The sequence below is a fragment of the Papio anubis genome, chromosome 9 (genome assembly GCF_008728515.1).
Source record: "Papio anubis isolate 15944 chromosome 9, Panubis1.0, whole genome shotgun sequence".
NCBI lineage: Eukaryota > Metazoa > Chordata > Mammalia > Primates > Cercopithecidae > Papio > Papio anubis.
The window spans coordinates 116,593,599-116,621,005 of NC_044984.1; the positions used below are offsets into that span (position 1 = coordinate 116,593,599).

At 48.8% G+C, this 27,407-nt stretch overlaps 3 protein-coding genes across 9 annotated transcripts; 2 read left to right on the plus strand and 1 right to left on the minus strand.

The window, feature by feature from the left end:
- The first annotated feature begins 170 nt into the window (after positions 1 to 170).
- B3GNT4 (UDP-GlcNAc:betaGal beta-1,3-N-acetylglucosaminyltransferase 4) lies at positions 171 to 5,316 on the plus strand. Of its 2 annotated transcripts, none has more exons than XM_009181898.3 (2): positions 171 to 266; positions 2,711 to 5,316. In XM_009181898.3, exon 2 carries the CDS (start codon positions 2,720 to 2,722, stop codon positions 3,779 to 3,781), a length of 1,062 nt encoding a protein of 353 aa, XP_009180162.2. In that variant the 5' UTR covers positions 171 to 266; positions 2,711 to 2,719; the 3' UTR covers positions 3,782 to 5,316. The 2 variants fall into 2 exon arrangements, with proteins under 2 accessions (XP_009180162.2, XP_031506709.1); XM_031650849.1 differs by lacking the exon at positions 171 to 266 and adding an exon at positions 547 to 1,106 and having other exon boundaries at positions 2,711 to 3,931.
- On the minus strand, positions 4,159 to 24,001 carry DIABLO (diablo IAP-binding mitochondrial protein). Of its 6 annotated transcripts, none has more exons than XM_009181894.3 (7): positions 23,392 to 23,518; positions 21,889 to 22,021; positions 16,465 to 16,596; positions 14,970 to 15,080; positions 14,700 to 14,796; positions 14,255 to 14,329; positions 4,163 to 4,957 (listed from the first exon to the last, which is right to left on the minus strand). In XM_009181894.3, the coding sequence occupies exons 1-7, from the start codon at positions 23,439 to 23,441 to the stop codon at positions 4,761 to 4,763; spliced, it is 795 nt and encodes a 264-aa protein (XP_009180158.1). In that variant the 5' UTR covers positions 23,442 to 23,518; the 3' UTR covers positions 4,163 to 4,760. The 6 variants fall into 6 exon arrangements, with proteins under 6 accessions (XP_003907356.1, XP_009180160.1, XP_009180161.1 ...); XM_009181895.3 differs by lacking the exon at positions 21,889 to 22,021 and adding an exon at positions 22,022 to 22,125 and having other exon boundaries at positions 23,392 to 23,485; XM_003907307.5 differs by lacking the exon at positions 14,255 to 14,329 and having other exon boundaries at positions 4,159 to 4,957; positions 23,392 to 23,517.
- LOC103876128 lies at positions 23,538 to 26,212 on the plus strand. The gene is made up of 2 exons (XM_031650186.1): positions 23,538 to 23,615; positions 23,770 to 26,212. Exons 1-2 carry the CDS (start codon positions 23,538 to 23,540, stop codon positions 24,316 to 24,318), a joined length of 627 nt encoding a protein of 208 aa, XP_031506046.1. The 3' UTR covers positions 24,319 to 26,212.
- Positions 26,213 to 27,407: the final 1,195 nt, after the last annotated feature.

Genomic DNA, 27,407 nt, shown 5'->3' on the forward strand with positions numbered 1-27,407 from the left:
GTGGGCGGGCGTGGCGCCGGCGTCCTGGGGAGGAGGAGCAACCTCTGCCCGACCCGCTCGTGCGGACCCCAGGACCGGGCACGGGACCCGTGCGTCCAGCCCCAGGCGCTGCGGAGACTCGCGGCTGGGACCCGCCCCCGCCCGAACCCCCGCCCTAAATCCCCGCCCCGCCCACCCCCGAGTCCCGAGAGCTCCGTGCACCTGGGGACCATCCGCCCTGGCTCCGCTGCGCGAGCTCCTCGCCCGTACCCCGGCGTCACGCTCAGGTAGGTTGGGAGCCGGGCCCCCGCTGCTGTGAGAGGATGGGTCACTGTGCGGGGAGGGGCGTCGCCAGGGCGGCCGTGTCTTTGCACCCCGCGGCCCGCTCCCCGGTTCCCCAGGGTCCCCGCGAGGACGCCGGCCCCGCCCGGGTGCGGCGCGAGTCTGGCCTCGGCGGGCACGGCTCGGGACCCACGGGCCGCTCGGCTTTGGTTCTCCGGGCTGGGGACAGAGGCCGGAGCCGGGCGTCGTAGACCCCGCCAACCTGGGCCGCCCGCGCCCGACGCGCAGCGCTGCCTCCAAGCCCGGCCCGGGGGACCCGCGGGGTGGGTCTCTGCTGCCGCCAGCCCTTCAGAGACTGTCGCGTTGAAAGAATGAACCAGAGTTCGCCCCCTGCCCGCGCCGGGCGTTTTGGGTCACCTAGTCCTGTGAGGACCAGAGGCGGCTGTCGCCCGAGGCCGAGCGCAGCCTCAGGACCCGCGCCCCACCAGAAGGGGTCGTGCGCCCTGCGGCGGGTGGAGAGCCGGGCTCTGGGGTCTCCGCGGCTCGGAGGGCGGCGGGGCGAGGCTGTGCGGACCACCCGGGCCGCGGCGCAGCCTGGACTGAAACCTCCCGGGACGGAACCAAGCCACCTGCCGTGCGCCCTTCTCGGTGAATGGCACCGCCGCCCACCCGGGCCCCTCGCCCATAGCCCGCGGTGCTTTCATACCCGAGACTCATCTCCCTTCGACCCTGCCGCCGCCCGGCATCCCAAGCACGGAGACAGTCTCCAGCTGCCCTTCATGCTTCCTCCCCAGCCTTCCGCAGCCCACCAGGGAAGGGGTGGTAGGAGTGGCCTTTTACCAAAGGTCGGATTCTTTCACCACCTCGGCCAGACCCCCTTGTCCCCCGCCCCCGCATAGATCTCCAGGGCGCTCAGAAAACTCGGGCCGGTGGCTCACGCCTGTAGTCCCAACGCTTTGGGAGGCCGAGGCAAAGCGGAAGGATCGCTTGAGGCCAGGAGTTCCAGACCAGCTCAGATACCACATCTCTACAAAAAATAGCCGGGCCCTGCACGCCTGTAGTCCCAGCTACTGGGGAGGCTGAGGCCGGAGGATCGCTTGAACCCAGGAGTTCCAGACTGCAGTGAGCTATAGTTGTGCCACTGCACTAGAGTCTGGGTGACAGAGACACTGTCTCAAAAAACCAACAAAACCTTAATTCTTTCACTAGCCGGGCAGGCCGTCTCCTACTGTAAACCCGCTGGGCCCCCCTCTCCCTTCTCTCTCCCCTCACTCCTGCCCTGGAGCTACCTGACTCTGCCCTCAGCCTGCAGAGACCCCAGGTCTTCAGGCAAGGTCCCACTCCTCACCCAGTTCTTGCTCACACGTCCCTCCATCAAGGAGGGTTTTGTTAGCTACCCCTGGCTATAGGATCCGTCCTCCCCGTCAGCCAATTCTCTGCATTAGATTGTAACTTCTCAACATACCCGGTTCCTATGTATTTTGTGCTTCCCTCTGAGAGGGCAGCGACCCTGTCTTGCTTGCCACTGCATCCCTAGCACCTAGCAGTTGCTTTTCTGGTGGCGGTGGCTGTGGCAGTGGCCGGTGCGGCAGACTGGTCAGAAGTGAAGGGACAGGACGACTTGGCAGTGGAGGTGAAGGGGAGGGGACTGGGGCAGAGGGAGACACCAAAGGGACCAAAATGATGAGAAACTGAAGCCTGGCTTTGCTACTGTGGAACTCGGGCCACTTGGTTGGATTCTGTCTCCTCATCCTTCTCTGTTCAGGTCCCTGGGAGAAATCAGCCCTTAGAGCATGGTGGGAAGGCAGGGCGGGGGCCTCCGAAGCCATCCCTGATACAAGTCCCCAGCTTTCCTGCTCCCCCTCTTGCTGTGTGTGGCTTTGTCTCACTACCGCCTGGAAGCCCGAACCTCTGAGGCAGGTGTAAAGGGTGTGTGCTTTGGTGGCCACGGCCACCCCGTGGTGCTGGTTCCTCTCCAAGGGAGGCAGTGCACTCCTGGTCATCTTGGAGATGCCCAACACAGGACCCCACAGGCACCAGGCTTTTTTTTGGGAAATGGTGTCAGTTCCATACTTAGTGAATTTGATCCAAGCTAAACTGAGTCTGTGCCTAAAACTCATCAGGTGCTCGAGTTTCCTGGGACAATGGCTGGGAACATTTATGGTGTCAGCTGTAAAGTGGCAGCAAATCATTTTGGGAAAGACAGACCTAGGAGTCCTCAGATGATGGCAGAGGAGGGCAAGGGCTGGCACAGGAGCTGTGCTTAGCCCATCCTCAGGGGAGGGAGGACTCTGGAAAGAGCCTGAGGACACACTGAGAATAAAAAAAAAGAAGTCCAGAAGCCAGCAGGGACTTAGCTGCTGGGGTGCAGATTAACTCCTGCCCAGCTCTTGGGGACAGCAACAGGGACCCGGGACTGGACCCTGCTCAGGTGGCTCTCTCCTTGCAGGGACCGGCAATGCTCCGCAGGCTGGGCTGGCTGGTCTCGTACAGCCTGGCTGTGCTGTTGCTCGGCTGCCTGCTCTTCCTGAGGAAGGAGGCCAAGCCCGCAGGAGACCCCATGGCCCACCAGCCTTTCTGGGCTCCCCCAGCACCCCGTCACAGCCGGTGTCCACCCAATCACACAGTGGCTAGCGCTTCTGTGTCCCTGCCTAGCCGTCACCGCCTCTTCTTGACATATCGCCACTGCCGAAATTTCTCTATCTTGCTGGAGCCTTCAGGCTGTTCCAAGGATACCTTCTTGCTCCTGGCCATCAAGTCACAGCCTGGTCACGTGGAGCGCCGTGCGGCTATCCGCAGCACGTGGGGCAGGGCTGGGGGCTGGGCTAAGGGCCGGCAGCTGAAGCTGGTGTTCCTCCTGGGGGTGGCAGGACCCGCTCCCCCAGCCCAGCTGCTGGCCTATGAGAGTAGGGAGTTTGATGACATCCTCCAGTGGGACTTCACTGAGGACTTCTTCAACTTGACGCTCAAGGAGCTGCACCTGCAGCGTTGGGTGGTGGCTGCCTGCCCCCAGGCCCACTTCATGCTAAAGGGAGATGATGATGTCTTTGTCCACGTTCCCAATGTGTTAGAGTTCCTGGATGGCTGGGACCCGGCCCAGGACCTCCTGGTGGGAGATGTCATCCGCCAAGCCCTGCCCAACAGGAACACTAAGGTCAAATATTTCATCCCACTCTCAATGTACAGAGCCACCCACTACCCACCCTATGCTGGTGGGGGAGGGTATGTCATGTCCAGAGCCACCGTGCGGCGCCTCCAGGCTACCATGGAAGAGGCTGAACTCTTCCCCATTGATGACGTCTTTGTGGGTATGTGCCTGAGGAGGCTGGGGCTGAGCCCCATGCACCATGCTGGCTTCAAGACATTTGGAATCCGGCAGCCCCTGGACCCTTTAGACCCCTGCCTGTATAGGGGGCTCCTGCTGGTGCACCGCCTTAGCCCCCTAGAGATGTGGACCATGTGGGCACTGGTGACAGATGAGGGGCTCAAGTGTGCAGCTGCCTCCATACCCCAGCGCTGAAGGGTGGGTTGGGCAACAGCCTGAGAGTGGACTCAGTGTTGATTCTCTATCATCGTGAGAAACTGATCCCCGCTGGTCTACAGAACATGCGACCTGGTTTTTGTAACTCCCCTCACCTTGTTAGCTCTGATTAAAAACACTGCAACCTGGCTAACTTGTCTAGCATATGTTGAATGGGAGCCAAAGGGTAGCAAATGCTGCCAGGAACCTGTCGGGGATTCCTGGAGCCACCTGGGGCGCTGCCAGTCTGGGGCCTAAAGGAAGGAGGCTGCATAGGACCCCAGGAGAGAGACATATTTTCTCTTTTAGATGCAAACAAAATCTTACTCTTCTCCTTTGGATACAATAGAGAAACACAAAGGAAAGAAAGGAACAAGAGGCCTGTGTTAAGAGTCCTGTTGAGAGCACCAGGTAAACATTGTGCATCCCTTCCCTTAGTAAGTAGTCTTTTCACTCCTTGGCCTGAGCTGTCCTCACAGGGCAGTGAGGGCAGATCAGAGAACACATTAGAAACACTTAAAAGCAAATCGTACAAACTGGACAGGTTCCCTGCCCCCCGCCAAAACTCGCATCCCAACAGAGGGAACAAGTACTATATCATTTTTGACAATGTAAATAAGACTGAAAACAGGTTAAACAGCTGCTGAACTTAAGGGCACGACAAAAAGGATTCCTCTCTCTGACCCAGGTCAGCAAAATGCTTTGGGTGTGAGGTGAAAAAATGGGTGGGTAAGAGCAGCTGTACAGAGTGGGGTGAAATGTTAAACAAGGTACAGTGCCCAAGGGCTGAGAACCAGGTCCAGGTGCAAGCCTGAGACCACAGGAGGCACTCAGAGCTCACAAAGGCGTCTCGCCTGATTGGCCAGAGCAGGACCTGCCACCTCTTCTCGGTGTAGATACTCATGCCAACCCTGGGCAGGATGGCATCTGCCCGTGCTTTCCCCACTGAGTGGGGAGACAGGGCAGTGGACTCAGGCCCTCAATCCTCACGCAGGTAGGCCTCCTGCTCCAACTCAGCCCGGTCCTCCCCTTCCTCCTGTGTTTTCTGACGGAGCTCTTCTATCTGTGCTTCTGCCAGCTTGGTTTCTGCTTTCCGGGAGAGCTGGTGCACCTCGTCCACCTGCAGTTTCACCAGCTGAATGTGATTTCTGGCGGTTATAGAGGCCTGATCTGCGCCTGCCAAAATATGGGACAATCGGGTTGAGTAGTTGTGCAGGGCAGAAGGCTCATGTGGACGTCGGCCTGGGGGTGCTGTGGCTGTCATCTGAACCCCTCTTGGGGTCATTTTCCTTGACCTCCCTGTCTTCTCTCTCTGCAAAGGAACTTCCACCTCTATGTCCAGGTCTGGATTTAACCGACACTGTCAAAAACAGTATTTTTCTTCAGCTATCAGCGGCCAACACAATTATTAACTCTCACAATCATCTTTATAGCTACACAGCTTTTAGTACAGACTTTGATGAATTTTTTTAACTACACGTCACCCATTTCTTTTTGACAAAGAGATGACGAATAAAATTGTCAAAGATCCCTTTTGTCACCCTAATCTTTAAAGGTAAAGGAATGCATAGAAAAATAGTTACTATAAATTTATATTTATAAATTTTAAAAAAAGAAACAGCATAAAAGGTATTAAACATGTTTTATAATTTTTTCACTTAAACATGTGTTTTGAAGGCCAGGCGCCGTGGCTCTAATCACAGCACTTTGGGAAGCCAAGGCAGGCGGATCACCTGAGGGTCAGGAGTTCAAGACCAGCCTGGCCAACATGGCGAAACCCTGCCTCTACCAAACATACAAAACAAAAAATTAGCCAGGCATGGTGGTGCATGCCTGTAATCCCAGCTACTTGGGAGGCTGAGGCGGGAGAATCACTTGGACCCAGGAGGTGAAGGCTGAAGCCAGTTAAGATCGTGCCACTGCACTCCAGCCTGGGTGACAGAGACTCCATCTCAAAAAAAAAGGTCAGGCACAAGGGCTCATGCCTGTAATCGTAGCACTTTGGGATGCTGAGGCGAGTGGATTGCCTAAGCTCAGGAGTTCGAGACCAGCCTGGGTAACACGGTGAAACCCTGTTTCTACTAAAATACAAAAAAATTAGCTGGGTGTGGCGGAGTGCACCTGTAGTCTCAGCTACTTGGAAGGCGGAAGCAGGAGAACTGCTTGAACCTGGGAGGCAGAGGTTGCAGTGAGCTGAGATGGCCACTTCACTCCAGCCGAGGCGACAGAGTGAAACTCGTCTCCAAAAAAAAAAAAGTGTGTGAGCTCTCATTTTACCTGCTGCTAGTTAGTGTATTTCATCATCTGGGTATACACATTTTATCAATTCATCTATAGAACATTTTGATCTTTTCTTACTGCATTACCAAGAGCCTTGAGTACAATGTTGACAGGTAGTGGAGAATGGCAGGCATCCTCCTCTTCTGACTTCGATGAAAACACTTCTGATAGTTCACACAATTAAGTAGGATTACTTAACCTTTATTACATTAAGAAAAGTATCTCTTCATAATTGTACTTAGATTCGAATCATAAAGGCTACATTTTATTGAAGATGTTTTGGGCATATATTGAGATAAGTGGTTTTTTCGTTTAATCTATGGATGTATCATCTCAAGTAGTGAATTATGTATTTTTTTTTTGAGGAGTCGTCTCTCTAGTTTTTTACAGTGGTGAACTATCACTCTATTTTGAGGGTAAATGGCTATGTTTGATTTACGGCTACATTTTGAAGTGATACTGAACTATACCTTCTCGTTTTGGTGCTGCCCTAGCCCCAGTTTGGGATCGGGGCTATGCTGGCTTCATACAGTTGTAATATGAGGCTTGTCATTACTTTCGATGTTCAGGTACACTTACAGTAACATAGGTATTCTAGTTTTGGGAGATTTGATACAACTCTCTCACAAAACATCCTAGGCCCTGGTGTCCATTTCGGGGACATCAAAATCTTTGAATACCATTTCTACTTTTTTTTTTTTTTTTTTGAGACGGAGTCTCACTCTTGTCACCCAAGCTGGAGTGCAGTGGCGTGATCTCGGCTCAGTGCAAGCTCCACCCGGTCCCGGGTTCACGCCATTCTCCTGCCTCAGCCTCCCAAGTAGCTGGAACTACAGGCGCCCACCACCATGCTTAATTTTTTTTTTTGTATTTTTAGTAGAGACGGGGTTTTACCATGTTAGCCAGGATGGTCTGTCTCCTCACCTCATGATCCACCTGCCTCGGCCTCCCAAAGTGCTGGGATTACAGATGTGAGCCACTGCGCCTGGCCACCGTTTCTACTTTTATAGTTACTTATTTTTGGAGATGGAGTTTCGCTCTGTTGCCTAGTGTGGAGTGCAGTGGCACAATCTTGGCTCACTGCAACGTTGGCCTCCTGGGTTCAAGCGATTCTCCTGCCTCAACCTCCCAAGTAGCTGGGATTACAGGTGCATGCCATCATGCCCAGTTAGTTTTTATGTTTTTAGTAGAGACAGGGTTTCACCATGTTGGCCTGGTTGGTTTCGAACTCCTGGCCTCAAGTGATTACCCTGCCTCAGCCTCCCAAAGTGCTGGGATTACAGTTTTTTTTTTTTGAGATAGGGCCTAACTCTTGCCCAGGCTGGGGTGCAGTGGCACAATCATGGTCCCCTGTAGCCCTGAACTCCTGGCTCTTAAGTGATCCTCCGACCTCAGCTTCCCAAGTAACTGGAACCACAGGTGTGTACCACCACACTCGGCTAGTTTTTTTCGACTTTTTGGTAGAGATGGGGTCTTGCTATGTTGCCTAGGCTGGTCTTGAATTACTGGGCCCAAGTGATCCTCCTGCCTCAGCCTCCCAAGTACTGGGATTACAGTTGTGAGCCACTGTGCCCAACATAGTCTTATACAGATTCTTTGAGACTGACATAAAGATCATAATATTCTCATATTAAAAAAAAAAACACTTCTGTTAACGATTATTTCTGATGTTACTTTACCACTCTCTCTAAAGTCATACTTACCAAATCTTTGCCTAATTTTTCAGTCTTTTCAAGAGAGCAGATTTTGCCTGATTGTTCCTATTTAACTACTTCTAATATGTTCCATTTTTCTCATTTTGCCTTTCTGATAACTGAGTTAAAGTTTCACTTGCTCATTTTCAGTATTGTTACAGTAAATATTACCTGTCATTCAGTCTTTGTATTTATGACATAGGTGTAAATCTCCCTTTATGAGCTACTTTTGTCTACAGCCTCCCAGTTCTCCTATATACTGTGCTTGTCATCACTGTTCTAAATATTTTTATATTTCCACTTAAATTTCTTTAGCCTGTAGTTTTTAAACAGCATGTTTTTTGTTTTTTTTTTTTTCTTTTTTTGAGACGGAGTTTCGCTCTGTCGCCCAGGCTGGAGTGCAGTGGCCAGATCTCAGCTCACTACAAGCTCCGCCTCCCGGGTTCACGCCATTCTCCTGCCTCAGCCTCCCAAGTAGCTGGGACCACAGGCGCCCGCCACCTTGCCCGGCTAGTTTTTTGTACTTTTTAGTAGAGACGGGGTTTCACCATATTAACCAGATGGTCTCGATCTCCTGACCTCGTGATCCGCCCGTCTTGGCCTCCCAAAGTGCTGGGATTACAGGCTTGAGCCACCACGCCCGGCCAAGAAGCATGTTTTCAAACTTTGTAGACATAAGGAATTTCTTTTTTTTTTTTTTTTGAGACGGAGTCTCACTCTGTCACCCAGGCTGGAGTGCAGTGGCCGGATCTCAGCTCACTGCAAGCTCCGCCTCCCGGGTTTACGCCATTCTCCTGCCTCAGCCTCCCGAGTAGCTGGGACTACAGGTGCCCGCCACCTCGCCCGGCTGTTTTTTTGTATTTTTTAGTAGAGATGGGGTTTCACCGTGTTAGCCAGGATGGTCTCGATCTCCTGACCTCGTGATCCGCCCGTCTCAGCCTCCCAAAGTGCTGGGATTACAGGCTTGAGCCACCGCGCCCGGCCAGGAATTTCTTTATTAGTGGTAGATTGAAGGTTGGTGAATATGATATATCAACTTTTTTTTTTTTTGAAATGGAGTCTTGCTTTGTTGCCCAGGCTACAGTGCAGTGGCACAATCTCAGCTCACTGCAACCTCTGCCTCCCGGGTTCACGCCATTCTCCTGCCTCAGACTCCCGAGTAGCTAGGACTACAGGTGTCTGCCACCATGCCCGGCTAATTTTTTTGTATTTTTAGTAGAGATGGAGTTTCACTGTGTTAGCCAGGATGGTCTTGCTCTCCTGACCTCGTGATCCACCCGCCTCAGCCTCCCAAAGTGCTGGGATTACAGTCGTGAGCCACCATGCCCGGCCGATATATCAACTTTTTAAATGATTTTGTTGTCTTTTCCTTTTGTCACCTGGTACAAAATTTACTTTGTGTCTTAGAAGAATATGAAGATATAGAGGGGACAAAGTTTTATATTCAGTATATATACATTTATCACGTGTTTAAAAATCACTCTGCGAAACCAGCCTGGGAAACTTAGTGAAACTCTGTTTCTACTAAAAATAAAAAAATTAGCCAGGGCATGATGGTGTGCACCCGTAATCCCAGCTACTGGGAAGGCTAAGGTAGGGAGGATCACTTGAGTCCAGGAGGTTGAGACTACAGCAAGCTATGATGTATGATCCACTGCTGCATTCCCGCATGGACCCTGTGTCTCTCACACACACAAATCTGATTTTCCTTAGTTTAAAAAAAAAAAAAAATCACAGACGGGCACAGTGGCTCACACCTGTAATCCCAGCACTTTGGGAGGCGGAGGCAGGTGGACTGCCTTAGCTCAGGAGTTTGAGACTAGCCTGGGCAACACGGTGAAACCCCATCTCTACCAAAAAATAAAGATTAATTGGGTGTGGTGGTGACTGCCTGTGGTCCCAGCTACTCAGGAGGCTGAGACAGGATTGCTTGAGCCTGGGAGGCAGAAGTTACAGTGAGCCAAGATCAAGGCACTGCACTCCAACCTGGGTGACAGAGTGAGACCCTGTCTCCAAAATAAAAAATCAAAAATCATACTGAGCTGGATGCAGTGGCTCAGCTCACACCTGTGATCCTAGCACTTTGGGAGGCCAAGGCGGGAGGATCACTTGAGCCCAAGAGTTCAAAATCAGCCTGGGCAACATAACAAGACCCCATCTCTTAAAAAAAAAAAAAAAAAAAAAAAGAAAATTAGTTGGGCTACTTGGGAGGCTGAAATGGGAAGATGGCTTGAGCCCAGGTCAAGGCTGCAGTAAGCTGTGATCATGTCATTACACTCCAGCCTGGGCAACAGAGCAAGACCCTGTCTCCAAAAAAAATTCTGTTCTAATCCTTAATAGTTTTAATTTTTTTGGTCTTCTTGACCTGCAAGCGTGCTCAGAAAATTAAGTATTACACACATCTCTGAGATCTCCTTGTAATTCTCAGTTTTTGCCTTATTAAAGTACATGTTTCATGATTGATGTCTTAAAGAATTGTTCTGTCCTACTGATTGCTTTTTATCTTGAATGCTTTCTTTGATTTAGCTAGATTTTTTGGAACACAATCTAAAAGTTTCATTTAATAAGTTTACTTTTACTGTAATCACTGATGTTTGAAATTATTCCTATAATTTTTTTTTTTTTAATTAGAGATGGGGTTTCGCCATGTTGGCCTCGAACTCCTGACCTCAGCTGATCCACCTGCCTCGGCCTTCCAAAGTGCTGGGATTATAGGTGTGAACCACTGCGCCTGGCCCAGTTTTGTATTTTCTAATTAATGGGTTTTCTTTTTAAACCTTTCCTGCCTCAATTGAAGCTACCAAGTTTCCTGCCACTCCTACTAATTCTCTGCAGTGTTTAATAATGTCTAATGTCAATGTGCTTAGCATGTTTTCACTTTCCCAAATTAAAAAACTTGTTTTACACTCAGAACTTTTGGAAAAAAAATTTAGTAGCTTCTTTCAGAACTGATTTTTCCTTCTTCATAGTTCTTCCAGAAAGTGTATGCAGGTGGTACTTTGAGTCTATGTCTGAGTGTATATTTTATTCTCACTTTTTGATGGTAGTTGGCTATACATAAAATCCTAGGTTATTTATGTATCGTCACCTCTAGTGTTGCGGAGAAGATGCCTGATGTTTGATTCTACTTCCTTTGTAGGTAATCTATTTTTTCTTAGTAGCTTTTGGGATTTTGCTCTGAATCTTTTTGTTATGCTGTTACTTTATTATTTGCTTATTTATTTGTTTTTTGAGACGGAGTCTTGCTGTGTTGCCCAGGCTGGAGTGCAGTGGTGTGATCTCAGGTCATTGCAAGCTCTGCCTCCCAGGTTCCCGCCATTCTCCTGCCTCAGCCTCCTGAGTAGCTGGGACTATAGGCGCCTGCCACCACACGTGGCTAATTTTTTTGTATTTTTAGTAGAGACGGCGTTTCACCGTGTTAGCCAGGATGGTCTCGATCTCCTGACCTCGTGATCTGCTCACCTCAGCCTCCCAAAGTGCTGGGATTACAGGCGTGAGCCACTGCGCCCAGCCATTTTTTTGTTTTTAAGACAGGGTCTTGCTTAGTCAACCAGGCTGTGGTGCACTGGCCTGATCATGGCTCACTGCAGCCTCAACCTCCAGGGCTCAAGTGATCCTCTCACCTCAGCCTCCCAAGAAGCTGGAACTACAGGTGCCCACCACCATGCCTGGCTAATTTTTTTGTAGAGACAGGGTTTCATCATGTTGTCAAGTCTGGTCTCGAACTCCTGAGCTCAAGTGATCCACCTGCTTAGGCATCCCAAAGTGCTGGGATTACAACAGTTATGAGCCACTGCACCTGGACCAGATTTTTTGTTAAAAAAGTGAAATCGTAAGGCCGTGCACAGTGTCTCATGTCTATAATCCTAGCAGTTTGAGAGGCCAAGGTGGGCGGATGGCAACATGGCGAAACCCTGTCTCTGCCAAAAACACATAATCCCAGCTACTTGGGAGACTGATGTGGTAGGATCGCTTGAGCCCAGAGGCTGAGGCTGTAGTAAGCAGTGAGTCATGATTGTACCACTATACTCCACCCTGGTGACAAAGTAAGACCAGGAAAAAAAAAAAAATTCTGTTTACAACTTGCTAGCCCTTTTATGAGTTCTAGGAAAATGTCTACTTTTTTCAGATAATGCTTATACATCCTATCCTTCTTTTCTCCTTCTAGATCTAAGCATATCCTCCTGTTCACCCAGGAATCCTCTGCCATCTTTGTGTGGCACGACTATAATGCTGCTTCCACACTTCTGTTGTTTCATTCTTTGTTCCAAATCTCCGATTCCTCAGGATCACTAATAATCCTTTTTCTGGGCCAAGCGTGGTGGCTCGTATCCCAGCACTTTGGGAGGCCGAGGAAGGCGAACCACCTGAGATCAGGAATTCGAGACCAATCTGGCTAACATGGTGAAACCCCGTCTCTACTAAAAATACAAAAATTAGTCAGGTATGATGGCAGGCGCCTCCAATCCCAGCTACTCAGGAGGCAGAGGCAAGAGAATTGCTTGAACCAGGGAGGTGGAGGTTACACTGAGCTGAGTTCACACCATTGCACTCCAGCCTGGGGGACAGAGTGAGACTCTGTCTCCAAAAAAAAAAAAAAAAAAAACTTAATAACTTCTAAAAGAATTACTTTTTATTTTTCAGTATGATGACACAACACTTACCTTAAAAAATGCTTTATATCTTTTGAGATGGGGTCTCACTCTGTTGCCCAGGCTGGAGTGCAACGATCTCGCCTCACTGCAACCTCTGCCTCCCAGGCTCAAGTGATCCTCCTGCCTCACCCTCCCAAGTAGCTGGGATTAGAGGTGTAAGCCAACACACCCAGCCCTTTCTGTCATTTTTAAGATTTGATGCTTGAGACCCTAGTCTGCTAATCTTGACATCAGAAAACAAGAGTAAGTTTTAATATAACAATTTCTTTTTTGAGAGACAGGGTCTAGCTCTTTTGCCTAGGATGGAGTGCACAGGCATGATCATAGCTCACGAGCTCCTGGGTTCAAGCAATCCTCCCACCTGAGCCTCCCGAGTAGCTGGGACTATAGGCAAGTGCCAATACGCCCGGCTGATTTTTGTTATTTTGGGTAGAGATGGGGTTTTGCTGTGTTGTCCTCGAACTCCTGGGCTCCAGCAATCTGCCTGCCTCGGCTTCCCAAAGACACGCGTGAACCCCTGGGCCTGACCCATACCAGTTCTTTTTTTTTTTTTTTTTCTTGAGACAGAGTCTCGCTGTGTCACCAAGGCTTAAGGTGCAGTGGAGCCATCTCGGCTCACTGCAGCCTCCACCTCCTGGGTTCAAGCCATTCTCCTGCACAGGCGTGTGCCACTACACCTGGCTAATTTTTGTATTTTTAGTAGAGACAGGGTTTCACCATGTTGGCCAGGCCAGTCTCGAACTCTTGACCTCAAGTGATCCACCCTCCTCGGCCTCCCAAAGTGCTGGGATTACAGGTGTGAGCCACTGCAACCAGTTTCTTAATAACAGCTAGTACTGGGCTATAATTCTGGTGAGCCGGCTGGGTGTGGTGGCTCACGTCTGTAATCCCAGCACTTTGAGAGGCTGAGGTGGGTATATCACTTTAGGTCAAGAGTTCGAGACTGGCCTGGCCAACATGGTGAAACCCTGTCTCTACTAAAAATACAAAAATTAGCCAGGTGTGGTGGTGCATGCTTGTAATTGGGAGGCTGAGGCAGGAGAATTGCTTCAATTGGAGAGGCAGAGGTTGCAGTGAGCTGAGAAAGTGCCACCACTGCAGCCTGGGCACCAAGAGTGAAACTGTCCAAAAAAAAATTTTTTTTGGCTGGACGCAGTGGCTCATGCCTGTAATCCCAGCACTTTGGGAGGCTGAGGCGGGTCGATCACCTGAAGTCAGGAATTTGAGACCAGCCTGGCCAACATGGCAAAACGCCTTCTCTATTAAAAATACAAAAACTAGTTGGGGCGTGGTGGTGGGTGCCTATAATCCCAGTTACTTGGGAGGCTGAGGCAGGAGAATCACTTGAACCCAGGAGGCGGAGGTTGCAGTAGGCCTAGATGGCGCCACTGCACTCCAGCCTGGGTGATAGGAACAAAACTCAGTTTCAAAACCAAAAAAAATTTCTGTGAGCCTACCTAGTTTGGAACCACTCAGGTAGGTGTTCTATGATGGGCACCTTGGGATACTAAGGTGCAGAGGACAAAGCACCAGCTGCTAGGAGAAGCAAAGGCTTTGGAATTCGACATACTTGGCTTGGTGGCTCATGCCTATACTCCCAGCACTTTGGGAGGCCAAGGTGGGTAGACAGCTTGAGCCCAGGATTTCGAGATTAGCCTGTGCAACATGGTAAAACTCCATCATCTCTATTTTATAAAAAAAAAAAAAAAAAAAAAAAAAGACCTACTCAGCTGAGTCCCAGCTTGGCTGCCTGCTCACCGTACCACATCATCTTAGCTGAATTATTTGGCCCATCTGCACTCTATAGTTTCTTCACATATAAAAAGTGCCTACGAAATGCTTACCACAAAGCCTGACATAGACAAATAATTTGTCCTGGTTTTGCCACTGACTATGATTCCACGTCTCATTTTCTCCATCTGTACAAAAAGGTTCACACAGATTAATCATCTCAAGTCTCATCCAACGGTGTAATTCTATGATTGTTAATAAACTGTATTACCAAAAACTCAAACTATTTGGAAGCAATCCAGTTTTCCAATGGTAATAGTTGTATCATTTTTCATTTTGAAGATATAACCTAGCTTCTACTGGTCTGGTCTGCAAGGGTATGCTCATTTTTTCTATTGTGTAAATAAAATGTTGGTTAATATATAGGAAATGGGGAAAATTTCTCAAAGTTAGAGCCACTTAGACCATCTAATATAAAGCCCTCATTTTAGAAAACCAGATGAAAACTCAAATGGCACCTCTAGTTAAAAAAAACACCAACACAAAACTTGAACCTACCAGTTTGATATGCAGCTTCTGCTGCCATCTCTGAAAGACCAACTGCAGTCATCCAAGTGGTTTCCAGCTTCAAGTATTCTTGGTGTTTTGAAGACATCTATATAAATCAAGCAAAGTGCTTCAGACACAGTATGAGAGGTCTAGCCCATTTAAATGGACTTAAAGTAGATTTAGAGAACACTGATTATATTGATTAGACTTAATTCAATAATTTAGATACCACATGAGGTAGGTGCACTAACACAGACATGCCTAGAACTTTCTGCTTACCTCAGCTCTGGCTCCTATGATCACCTGCCACACTTCATCTTCCTCCTGTGAATTCATTTTCCCAAGTAAACTTGTATATTGTCGGTAAAGAGAAATTAAGGTATAAACAGCCTACAAATACAGAATGAACAAGTCTGAGTAAAATAACTGAGACATATCAGAAGGAATAGAGAGATTTCTACCTCAAGGAAACTAAGTTCCACCACAGCAAACTGGCTCTTCCATCCTGCTGCCTCAATTAAATTGCACTATTATCCTATGAAGTAAAGGTATCAGGACATTAGTATCTCCGTCTGTAAACTTCTGTATTTTTAAAAGCTTGTCAGCAGTTCAGACACAGAAAGAGAAAATAATGCAAGGGAAAAATCTAAAGGTTGAGGAAAAAAAGCTGCTGGAAAATGTATGTAAAACAAATGCACAAATGAGACTTCAATACTTGATTAACCATATACTCTTTTAAAAAGTTTTATTGGCTGGGTGCGGTGGCTCACGCCTGTAATCCTAGCACTTTGGGAGGCCAAGGCAGGTGGATCACCTGCAGTCAGGAGTTCCAGACCAGCCTGGCCAACATGGCGAAACCCCATCTCTACTAAAAATACAAAAAATTAGCCGGACATGGTGGTGTATGCCTGTAATCCCAGCTACTCAGGAGGCTGAGGAAGGAGAACTGCTTGAACCCAGGAGGTGGAGGCTGCAGTGAGCTGAGATCATGCTACTGCACTCCAGCCTGCATGAGCAAGACTCCATCTCAAAAAAAAATTATTTTTTACAAACAGGATGCTCTGTCACCCAGACTGAAGTGCAGTGGCATGTTCACAGCTCACTGTAACCTCAAACTCCTAGACTCAAGTGATCCTCCCACCTCAGCCTCTGGAGTAACTGGGACTACAGGCACACAACGCACTATGCCTGGCTAAGTTTAAAATTTTTTTTCTGGTAGAGATAGGGCTTGCTACATTGACTGGGCTGGTCTTGAGCTCCTGGCCCCAAGTGATCCTCCCACCTTGGCCTCCCAAGCTGCTGCTGGGATTACAGATGTGAGCCACCACGCCTGGCCCATATACTCTCTTTTCTATTAGCTTAGATCAGTGGTTTTTAACTAATCCTCACAGAGAAACCTCTGTTGATGGACCATGGCCCTGTGCCCCTAACTGCACCACATGAGCTCTACTTCTGTTTTATATACTAGGCTGCCACATTTAAGACTTCTGAAAAAAAGGTTCCTGGAAAAAGTCTAAAAACTAGTGATTTAGATCAGGGCTCAGCAAACGTTTTTGTGAAGGGCCTGACAGTAAATATTTTAGGCTTTGTGGGCCTTACAGCCTCTGCTGAAACTACTCAAATCCTCAAAAACCGTTACTGACAATACAGAAACAAATAGGCCTGGCTATGTTTCAATCAAATACCAACATGGGCATCAGACACAATTTGGCTGTGAGCCATTATTTGCTAAACCATGGTTTAGAAGATCAAGAGTTAACAAGAGGAGACATACCTTAGTATATTCAGTAATAGCTTCAATCAATGCATATGTGGTCTGAGAGAGAAAGGTAGAGGTGCTATCTGTTACCAAAGACACCGCCCTCCTCATCAATGCTTCACTACTAAGGGAATGAGGCTCCGATTTCTGAAAGACACAAACATTGTCACTCAACCTCTAAAGCTCAAACTGAGAACTTTTTCACAAATTGGCAAGTAAAAAACATAATTGTCATGCTGCTTAGTGTTTTAGGCTGAAACTGCACTATATTCCTTTGGGTTATATTTTTTAAGGCCTTATTTTGGCAATTTAAGACAACATAGAGAAATAATTCCGGAGTATGCTTTCTAACCAACTTTCATTCTCTGCTCCAAAAAGCAAATTATTTCTTTATATATAAAATAAAATGCAGTGGGGTGCGGTGGCTCACACCTGTAATACCAACACTTTGAGAGGCAGAAGCAGGCAGATCATTTGAGGTCAGGAGTTTGAGACCAGCCTGGCCAACATGGTGAAACCCTGACTTTACTAAAAAATACAAAAATTAGCCAGGTGGTAGTGGTATGCATCTGTAATCTCAGCTACTCAGGAGGCTGAGGCAGGAGAATCGCTTGAACCCAGGAGGCAGAGGTTGCAGTGAGTCAAGACTGCGCCACTGCACTCCAGCCTGGGCGACAGAGCAAGACTCTTGTCCAAACAAACAAACAAAAACAAAAATGGTGCCAGACACGCTGGCTTACGCCTGTAATCCCAGCACTTTGGGAGGCTGAGGCAGGCGTATCACGAGGTCAGGAGATTGAGACCATCCTGGCCAGCATGGTGAAACCCTGTCTCTACTAAAAATACAAAAATTAGCTGGGCGTGGTAGCACACGCCTGTAGTCCCAGATACTTGGGAGGCTGAGGCAGGAGAATCACTTGAACCCAGGAGGCGGAGGTTGCAGTGAGCTGAGATTGCACCACTGCACTCCAGCCTGGTGACAGAGTGAGACTCCATCTCAAAAACAAACAAAACTAGTGATTATAACAAACTGATAAGATTACAATTCATTCATTAACAGTGTTCGATACTTGAGACACAAGTCTCAACAAGACATTCTCTGCCCTCAAACACAGGTGCAGGGGTAGAGAGAGGAGGATGACGGGCTAACAGAACTAGAAAAATGAACACAATCATGTATAATGGAAGCAGTGGGAGGAGTATGTATGAGCTACAGTAGGGGCATGCAGAAGGGAGCAATCAGTTTTATGCTGAGTGCTAATAGCTTAGAAAAGGCTTCACAAATTTGATGAGGATTAAGCTGAGTCTAAGAAAGGGGGCTGGGCACAGTGGCTCACGCCTGTAATCCCAATACTTTGGGAGGCCGGGGCGGGTGGATCACAAGGTCAAGAGATTGAGACCAGCCTGGCCAACATCGTGAAACCCCAACTCTACTAAAAATACAAAAAAAAAAATTAGCCGGGCATGGTGGTGGGCGCCTGTAGAGTCCCAGCTACTCAGGAGGCCGAGGTAGGAGAATCGCTTGAACCCGGGAGGCGGACATTGCAGTGAACTAAGATTGTGCCACTTCCCTCCAGCCTGGGCGACAGAGCGAGACTCTGTCTCAAAAAAAAAAAAGTGGATGGGGGAGGGCAATTCTGAGCAGAATGAAGCAGTACAGTGTTGATGGGGGGACCTCAGCTATTTTATTTTTTTGAGACAGAGTCTACTAAACAGACACAAATTAGCTGGGTGTGGTGGCGGGTACCTGTAATCCCAGCTACTCGGGAGACTGAGGCAGGAGAACTGCCTGAACCCAGGAGGTGGAGGTTGCAGTGAGCCAAGGTTGTCCACTGCACCCCAGCCTGGGCAACAAGAGCGAAACTTGTCTCAAAAAAAAAAAAAAAAAATCACTCTACGTTGTGTCTTGTTTTTGCGACTCAGAGTACAAACACTCAGAATCACTGCATGTTGAAAGAGGCAGTCAAAAACTATTTTTGATATGAACAAATCAAGAACTTTATATTTCAATCAAATAATTAAGTATTCATTAGGCACCTTATATAGGACTACAAAAGGAAGACACCTCTGCTCACAAGAAGCTAATTTTGTCTCAATATTCTGAGAGTCTTCATAATGTGCTACATTTTATAATGTGTTTTCACTTGTTCCTCACAACAGTCCAGTTATTATCCTTTTGTACAAGCAATGACACGGAAGCTCAGAACAGTTCTATAACTTTTCCAAAAAGTCCCATCTAGACCTCAAACAAAATCTCACTTCAAAGTCTGTACCCTCCCCATTATGCTCTGATGACTCAGGAGAGTGCCAAAGGATTATCATCAGATATCAAAATATACAATATTAAGTGGCCAGAAAGGAGATCGTTGTTGGACAGGAATAAGGAAAGGCTTTAAACAGAGGTGAGATTTGGTACTAAAGACACCTAGAATCAGAATGGCCAGGCATCCTGGAAAATAGGTTAACGATGAGGAAAAGAATACTTGTGTTGCAGGGGATGTCCAGGGATCTAGCCTGGTTGGAGCAATGGCACAAGAGAGACGAGACCCACTAGGGTCCTGGGTGCAGGGAGACTTAAGTTTGATTTTAGTTCTGAACGCCTCATGGAAAGCCACTGTAGGTTTTTCATTTCTCATTCTGTTGCCCAGGATGGAGTACAGTGTTGTACTCCATCCAGTATTGATCCCAGCTCATTGCAGCCTTGAACTCCTGGGATCAAATGATCCTCCTGCCTCCCAGGTAGCTAGGACTGCAGACACACCACCACACCTAGCTAATTATTTTTTGTAAAGGGGTGGTCTCTCTCTGTTTCCCAGGCTGGTTTCGAACTCTTGGCCTACAGTGATCCTCCCACCTCAGCCTCCAAAAGTACTGGGATCACATGAGAGAGCCATTGTGTATAGCTGACCACTGAGGGGTTTCAAAGAATGGAAGTGGCACTGCTGTACTAAATGACTAGAGGCCCCAGTCATGTGGCCCAGAACTGAGGTTAACTGGGCTTAGAAAGTAATAACTGAGACAGGACAAACCTAAAAAAAAAAAAAACAAAAACCTTTTGAATGAAAAATCAATGGTTGTCCCAATTGTGGCCGAAAATGGCCTGGTATTCAAGTGAGGGGTTTTAGGGCTATGGATTCATCAGCATGCAGAGATGACAACTGAAGTGAGGCACAGTAAGGTGAGGGCTCATGAGTGAGCCACAGAAGATGCTGAAAATACTTGTGATACATGGAATTTATCTTCCTTTTGTGATGAACACACACGTAAGCGGCACGGATATTTTGCTGAAATGGAGCTTGCTGGTTTCCTCTCTAGCTCTTCCCCATAAAACAAATAAGCTATGATTTTTTAAAGTGAAGTGCCACTTTTATATCAACTACCTGATAGCTCCACCTAGATGTTTCCTAGACATCTTAGATATTACATTTCCAAAAAATTTTTTTCCTTTCAAAACCCACTCCTCTTCATCCTACTAAATGGCATTGCCATTCATTCAGTTGCTAAGGCCTTTAAAAAATCTTGGAATCTAGACCAGTGGTCCCCAACCTTTATGGCACCAGGGACCGGCTCTGTGGAAGACAATTTTTTCATGGACTGGGTGGGGCAACGATGGTTTCAGGATGAAACTTCCACCTCAGATCATCAGGCATTAGTTAGATTCTTATAAGGAGCACACAACCTAGATCCCTTGCATGTGTAGTTCACAACAGGTTTCATGCTCCTATGAGAATCTCATGCCACTGCTGATCTGACCAGAGGCGGAGCTCAGGTGTAATGCTCGCCTGCCCACCACTCACCTCCTACTGTGCAGCCTGCTTCCTATCAGGCCACAGACCAGTACCAGCCCAGGGGTTGGGGGCCCCTAATCTAGAGAATACACCCCACAACCAATCCATCAGCAACTCCTGCTAACTATGTTCAGCTAAATTCTCCCCACCTCTTCTGCTTGCCTGGTCCAAGCCAATATCATTTCATGCCTAGATAGAGCAACAGCCTATTAGTCTTCCTAGTTCCACACAGCAACCTTTTAAAACTTTTAAAATTTATGTCAGATCATAATACTTCTGTGTTAAAAATCCTCTGTGATGGCCAGGTGCGGTGGCTCAGGCCTGTAATTCCAGCACCTTGGGAGGCTGAGGCGTGTGGATCGTCTACGGTCAGGGGTTGGTGACCAGCCTGGCCAACATGGTGAAACCCCGTCTCTACTAAAAATACAAAAATTAGCCGGGTCTGGTGGCACACCCCTGTAATCCCAGCTACCCGGGAGGCTGAGGCATGAGAATCGCTTGAACCTGGGAGGCGGAGGTTGCAGTGAGCCAAGATTGTGCCATTGCACTCCAGCCTGGCAACAGAGTGAGAGACTGTCTTAAAAAAAAAAAATTCCTCTGCGGCTTCTTTTTCAGAAAGCCCAAAGCCTTACAACAATGGCCCACAAAATACAAAGTACACAATCTGATTATCAGTTAACTCTCTGGCTTCATCTATTACTGTCTCCCCGATTCCACTCCAGCCACATTAGCCTCCCTGCTCCTCAGACATACCAGGCATAGTTCTGCTTCTAGGTCTTTGTCCTGAGTTCCTTCTGCCTGGCAAGCTCCTCCCCGCACCAGACAGTATAATGGCTCTTTCAGAACATTCAGATCTCTACTGCACCTTATCAGAGTAGCCTGACCACCTTTATCTAAAACAAAACGACCCCCTCCCAGAATTGCCTATTTACTTACCTCATTTGTTTTGTTTTGTTTTTGAGAAAAGGTCTTGCCATGTCGCCCAGGCTGGGAGCAGTGGTGAGATCATAGCTCACTGCAGCCTCAAACTCCTGGGCTCAAGCGATCTTCCTGCCTCAGCCTCCTGAGTAGTTGCGACTACAGGTGTGAGCCGCCACACCTGGCTAATTTTTTTCTTTTTTGTTGAGACAGTGTCTCCCTATTTTGCCCAGGCTGGTCTCAAACTCCTGAGTTCAAGCCATCCTCCCACATCGGCCTCCCAAAGCCCTGGGCATCAGCCACTGTGCCTGGCCCTGTTTTCTTCCTACCATTTATCACTAGCTGATATTTTATATTTGTTTATTTTCTCTTTCATCTCCACAAAGCATTTTGTGAGAGCAAGAATTTTTTGTTCATGCTTACATTCTCAGTGTCTTGCACATAAAAGTTGCTCAATAAATTTCTGTGAATCAAAGACCACTTTGTTGATAGACTATAATCTCTTATTTCTCTCTACTCGCTTTATACAATCTGATGTGCTGTTCCTACCAAATGAGACAATCAAAATGAGAATATTAATACATCTGCTCAACTGTGAAAAGATGCTGGTACTGTGGGGGAAGGGATGGGAGCACTGGGTAAAACTATGGTAGCTTGTCTAATGCTTCATTGCCCACTTGAGACTTCAAGACGACACGGTACACTAGATAAGAATCACTGCACACGACAGTACCTGTGCAATAGGAACCGCACACAGGGTTACTCCAAAGCCAACCGTCACAGTTTTGTGCCATGGTCTTATCAATTCTGAGAAACACCGCTTCTTAAAGTTAGCCACAACAGGAACACACAAACACTGTCTGTACCTGGAAGTAGAAGTCAGATTTCATAAGGCACGACCGCCAATCTGTAACAGGCTCTTGGATTTACTTGCAGGGGCTGTAAACTCAAACTCGAGCCAAGCAGGAACCTAAATGAGGATGCAGGACAGCTGAGGGGTTTTGAGATTTTCAACATACAGCAAGTTTAAAATGTTGCCTCAGGTAGGGTGTGGTGGCTCACGCCTGTGATTCTAGCACTTGGAAGGCCAAGGGCAAGGCGGGAGGATCACTTGAGCCCTGAAGTTCACGACCAGCCTGGGCAACATGGCTGGCAACATGACCTGGTGTCTATTTAATAAGAAAAAAAAAAAAAAAAGAAGGCCAGGCGCGGTGGCTCACGCCTGTAATCCCAACACTCTGGGAGGCCGAGGCGGGTGGATCACTTGATGTCAGGAGTTCGAAACCAGCCTGGCCAACATGGTGAAACCCCGTCTCTACTTAAAACACAAAAATTAGCCCGGAGTGGTGGCACAGTCCTGTAATCCCAGCTACTCGGGAAGCTGAGGCAGGACAATCGCTTGAATCTGGGAGGCAGACGCCGCAGTGAGCCGAGAGCGCCCCACTGCACTCCAGCCTGGGCAATAGAGCGAGACTCAGTCTCAAACAAAACAAAACAAAATTAGCCGGGCGTGGTGGCAGGCGCCTGTAATCCCAGCTACTCGAGAGGCTGAGGGTGAGAATTGCTTGAACCCGGGAGATCTCGCCACTGCACTCCAGCCTGGGCGAGAGAGCCAGATCCTGTCTAAAATAAAATTGAAATAAAATAAAATAAAATAAAAAAATAAAATGTTGCCTTAAAACATTTTAGAAATGGATGCCACAATAACCGCTCCTGCAGGCAGGATTTAGCTCTGGACCCCTGGCCTGGGTGTCAGGTGTGTGTGACGGTCCCGCTACAATCGCCCAAAAACCTGCAGGGCTAGGAAGGGAGCCCCGCGCCGAGGTCCCCCGCGCCTGCTCCCCGGGCCCCTTCTGCCTTCGGGAAGACGTCCTCAGACGCTTCCCTCCCTTCCCAGGCTCCCCCATGCCGTGTCCCTCCTCCTCTCCACGTCTTCTCAGGGACTTCGAGGGGCTGACGCGAGCTGGTCGGGAGGCGGAGTCGCCCCAAGAAGGCAGCCTGGGGTCTAGGGGATTCGTTTCTAGAAAATGGACGAACTGAAAACGAAGCCGGCTTGACCCAAGGGGCGGAGGCGGGACTGTCGTCAGTCCTCCCGAGCGGGGCGAGACGCCGCTACCCAGCTGGGCCGACGAGGGACGTGCGCGTAAGAAAAGCGTGCGCCGCGGGCCGGGCCACAGCGCTGTCCGCGTCGGTCCCTCCCTCTGGTCCTGTCCCCTCTACGCGGCGGTAGCGGTACCTGAAGAGTGAGGTTACACTGCGCGACAGCCAACTCTTCAGAGCCGCCATCGTACAGCGGACGGACGTCGGGCGCACACGCCGGAAGTGACGCAGCTTCGTGAGCGCGGGGCCGGGCACGGCCTCCACCAGAGAGCGCCTCACCCCATGGCCACGCCCCCACCCAAGGAAGCAGTCGGGATTGGGCAGACAGGGGGAAAGGGGGCGAGGCTTAGGGCAACGGCTGTAACGGCCGCGCAAGGCAACCAACCGCTGAAACTTCCGCGTGGGGCGGGGCATACGCAGAGCCTGTGGGCGCGGAGCTGAGTCGGACACCGTGACGCTACGCGTGGGCGGGGACTCAACTCCGGCCAGGGCTTGAAGGGAATTCCCTGGTGAGTTGGGGAGGCGGGGCCGGGCGGGAGGCGGGGCCGGGCGGGAGGCGGGGCCGGGCGGGAGGCGGGGCCGGGCGGGAGGTGCGGCGGCGGCGCTGTCACTTCAGCACCAGGAAGTAGGTGGTCCAGCCGGCCAGCAGCAGCGCCCCGATGAGCACCGTGTAGCTGAGGAGCACGAAGGCGAGCAGCTCCCGCAGCAGCTGCAGCACGTGGACGGTGGACGAGGCCGGCATCGCGCTGCGCGGGAGACCTGGGACGGTCGGCACCCTGCCGGGCTGGCGCCGTCCCAGAGGGGCGGACGGGAACACACGAAGCCCTCGAAACAGCAAACGAAGGCTAGGAAGCCCACAGTGCCGACCTCCCCAACAGCCTCCTGGACGCTCGCTTCTCGGTTACACTGGAGAATCCTTCTCAACCCAAACTGCCCTCGTTCTTTGGCTCTGATCCGGGCTGAGGAGTCAGAAGCCCGGCTCTTCCCCGCGCCCCGCAGCTGCATGAGTCTTCCTCCCGGCTCGCTCCTCCCACCACCACCTCCTGCATTTTTAATGCTGTGAGTGCCGCTAATGGGCTGGTGGAGTATAGCTTTCTTTTCCCGTCACTCAAGCTGCAGCCCCAGCTGCGGCCCTGGCTGGAAGGGGAAGAAGAGACCCATTTGGGCAGGAGGAAGGCACAGGCCCAAACCTGCCCTTCTGTGAGTCCCCTGGCCCCAAGGCTTGCCAGCAGCAGAGATGGAGGATCTTTGCTTTGTGGTCCGGCATGCTTGCCTTCTGGCCAGCTGGAACTGCAGGGTGCCAGGTGGTGGGTGGGCATCAGTCCGATCCTGGGCTCACCTCCCCCACAATGCTCTGTACATCTGCCCCAGCCCTGCTAACTTCCACAAGAGACGGCATCAGACAGTAAGAACCCCACACCAGCTCATCAGACAGTAGGAACCCTACAGCACCTCCAAAGCTGCTTTGCCCAGCCACTCCCCGCAGTGTCGGGCACTGGCTTCCTTCTCTCCCCACCTCACTTACTTGGCAAAGTTTCCACGACTCTTCCACCCTGAAGCTCCGCGGTTCCGTCTGCTCTGGTGCCCAAAGGTAGCTTGTGTGTATTGCGCGATCTCGGTAGAACTGAGATTTTCAAGCAGCGGCACTCAACTAGGTGTGGTCTAGAGACCAATTACAACCTCCGCGTGGTCCCCGAGCTCTTAGCGAGCTGCGCACAGGCGTTCCCAGCCCAGACGGGGCGCTGGCAACCCTGCACGCCCTCCGCCTGTGTCGCCACCACAGCCCACAGGGCTCAGATGTGGTTTCACAGACCCAGATGGGCTGAGCAGGCGGTACACTAGTGGGTATTTCAAGCCCCTTCTTGTTTTTTTCTGAATATTGTAGGGGGTTATGGGGTTATGGTGCCAATAGTGTCGTTTCTAACAAACACATTGAGAGCAGTCCCATCTCCTCCTCGTCTGGGCACCAGAAGAACCACTGGACAGTGTTCACTTGGGACCACCCAACTACTAAAGCAAAAGCTGTTGTCTTAAAAAAAATGCAAGTGCAAACACGCACGTGTGTGAGAACCAGGCTTACGTGACCGAGATCTCCTGAGTGCTTGATTCCGGTTTACAAAGAGTTTCGCAGCTTACAGACTCATTATACAGGTACCTTCCCAATGTGACACTTCCAATTTTACCTCCACAGAATGTGAGGCAAAAGGAGCCAGTAAGGATTTCTGCAAAGAACAGACACTTTCCCAGGTGCAACAACAAAGGAAACGAAAGCATAAACTATGCTGCTTCTGATTATTTTGCTTGTTGCAGTAGTTTTTAGTTCAAGACTGTTTTCTGACCTTTGAAAGAGCAGGCAGTGTGGACATCAACCCTTTTATCAACATCATCATCCAGAAGCAAATGGCTCCTTAATTTAATCAGGATCTCTTATTATCAAATTATTGCCTTGGCCACAGTGAGGCTGAAAACAGGAGCAGAACATTATCAAGCTGCTCAGGAAGCCAGTGAGTAGTAATTACTCCCCCAGAGAACTGGTCATCTTCCGTGTCCTACCTAGTGGAAACGGAGTATAGCTGAGATTTATACCCTCCTCCACACCAAAATAATGGATGAAACAGACAGGCTATTAAAAATAGGCCTGATTCTGTTCCCTTTTAACTCTCACATCCTTCAAATGGATGTCTCCAGGCAGTTAAGTGTTCTAGCCTTTGCAGCTCCTTATTACCACCCGATTTTGGGTGTTTTACAGCAACGGAGTAACTTAAGCTAAGAAACACTATGTGGCTTGAAATTCACACTAATCCATTTAGAAATGAAAGAACCAGAAATTTTAAATAACTGCCTTTTTCTTCTGTTGTCTGACAAAAAAGGTATCCTTTATTTTCTATAGGATGTCATCATTAAACCACATGACTGAATATATCAGACTCTACAATAAATTCAGTCTAAAGATCATCTATGTGATGTCTGCATTTTTTGCCTCACCATCTTTATCATAGTCCCTCTTACTGTCTGCTTTAGACATCCAGTTCATTTTGATATTTTAAAAAGAGTATTTCAGCTGGTGTGGTGGCTCACATCCATAATCCCAACACTTAGTGGGGCTGAGGCAGGAGGGCCGCTGGAAGCTAGGAGTTCGAGACCACCCTGGCCAACACAGTGAGACCCGTTTCTACAGAAAATTAAAAAGATAATAACTTTAATAAAAAAGAAAAAAATAATTATTTCTCTTAAGGCCAGGAGTTTGAGCAACACAGACCCTGTCTCTAAAAGGAAGAAAAAAAAATTAGCTGGGTGTGGTGATACTTTCCTATAGTCCCAGCTACTCGTGAGACCGAGGCAGGAGGACTGCTTGAGCCCAGTAGTTCAAGGCTGCGGTTAGCTATGATTGTGCCACTGCACTCCAGCCTGGGCAACAGAGTTAAGACCTCATCACAAAAAAATAATTTCTTCTTGAATTAAACTCTGCTCAATTCAAACACTTCCTCCTGGTGACAGGCTGGTCTTTAATGTACAACTGAGAACAAGACAGACCAGCACGTCATGCTTAATCATAATCCATTTCCAGTGAGGGCAGATCTGAATGGAACAGAACTCACAGTGAGACTGTCCCAGTTTTCTCTGAGAATTAAATGTGCTGTTTTAAATCATCCCTCTTTCAACCATTACTCTTTTGTTCCACAATTAACAAAATACTTAATTCTCTGTTGGTTAGAATTCAACACTGTATAGCAAGACACAAAACAGTGTCTATGTAGACTTCTTTATTAAGGGGGCTGCTGGTGTAGAACTGTCTACCCAATGAGACAAAAGTCCAGACATGATGTAAACAATCCACTCTCTCCAACAATAAATGTACCGTTCACATATCCTTTCTCAGTAAGGGCACACTCTTTTGAGACAAAGACTGCTTCAAGTATTAAATGAACTTACTCAAAGGCGTGTAATATATAATCATCTACCACTTTCTATTTGTATACAAATGAAGCAATTGATGTTTTTCAGTCTTCTGCTGAATGCATTTTTAGGAGCTGACCTAACTATTATCTGAGCAAGCAAGTATAGAGTCTTGGGTGAGTGTAGACACATGAGACTACAACTAAGTATCTGTTCCCAGGACAGAATCTCCAGCCAGGGAGACTTGACCAGATT

Coding starts and splice junctions, on each gene's coding strand:
- B3GNT4 (XM_031650849.1), top strand. CDS start 633: ATGAACCAGAGTTCGCCCCCTGCCCGCGCCGGGCGTTTTGGGTCACCT. Junction 1,107..2,710: donor GGAGTGGCCTTTTACCAAAG/GTCGGATTCTTT, acceptor CTCTCCTTGCAG/GGACCGGCAATGCTCCGCAG.
- DIABLO (XM_009181894.3), bottom strand. CDS start 23,441: ATGGCGGCTCTGAAGAGTTGGCTGTCGCGCAGTGTAACCTCACTCTTC. Junction 15,081..16,464: donor CTATTACTGAATATACTAAG/GTATGTCTCCTC, acceptor CTGTATTTGTAG/GCTGTTTATACCTTAATTTC. Junction 14,330..14,699: donor AGAAGCTGCATATCAAACTG/GTAGGTTCAAGT, acceptor CTTTTTGTACAG/ATGGAGAAAATGAGACGTGG.
- LOC103876128 (XM_031650186.1), top strand. CDS start 23,538: ATGGCCACGCCCCCACCCAAGGAAGCAGTCGGGATTGGGCAGACAGGG. Junction 23,616..23,769: donor CGAGGCTTAGGGCAACGGCT/GTAACGGCCGCG, acceptor TTCCCTGGTGAG/TTGGGGAGGCGGGGCCGGGC.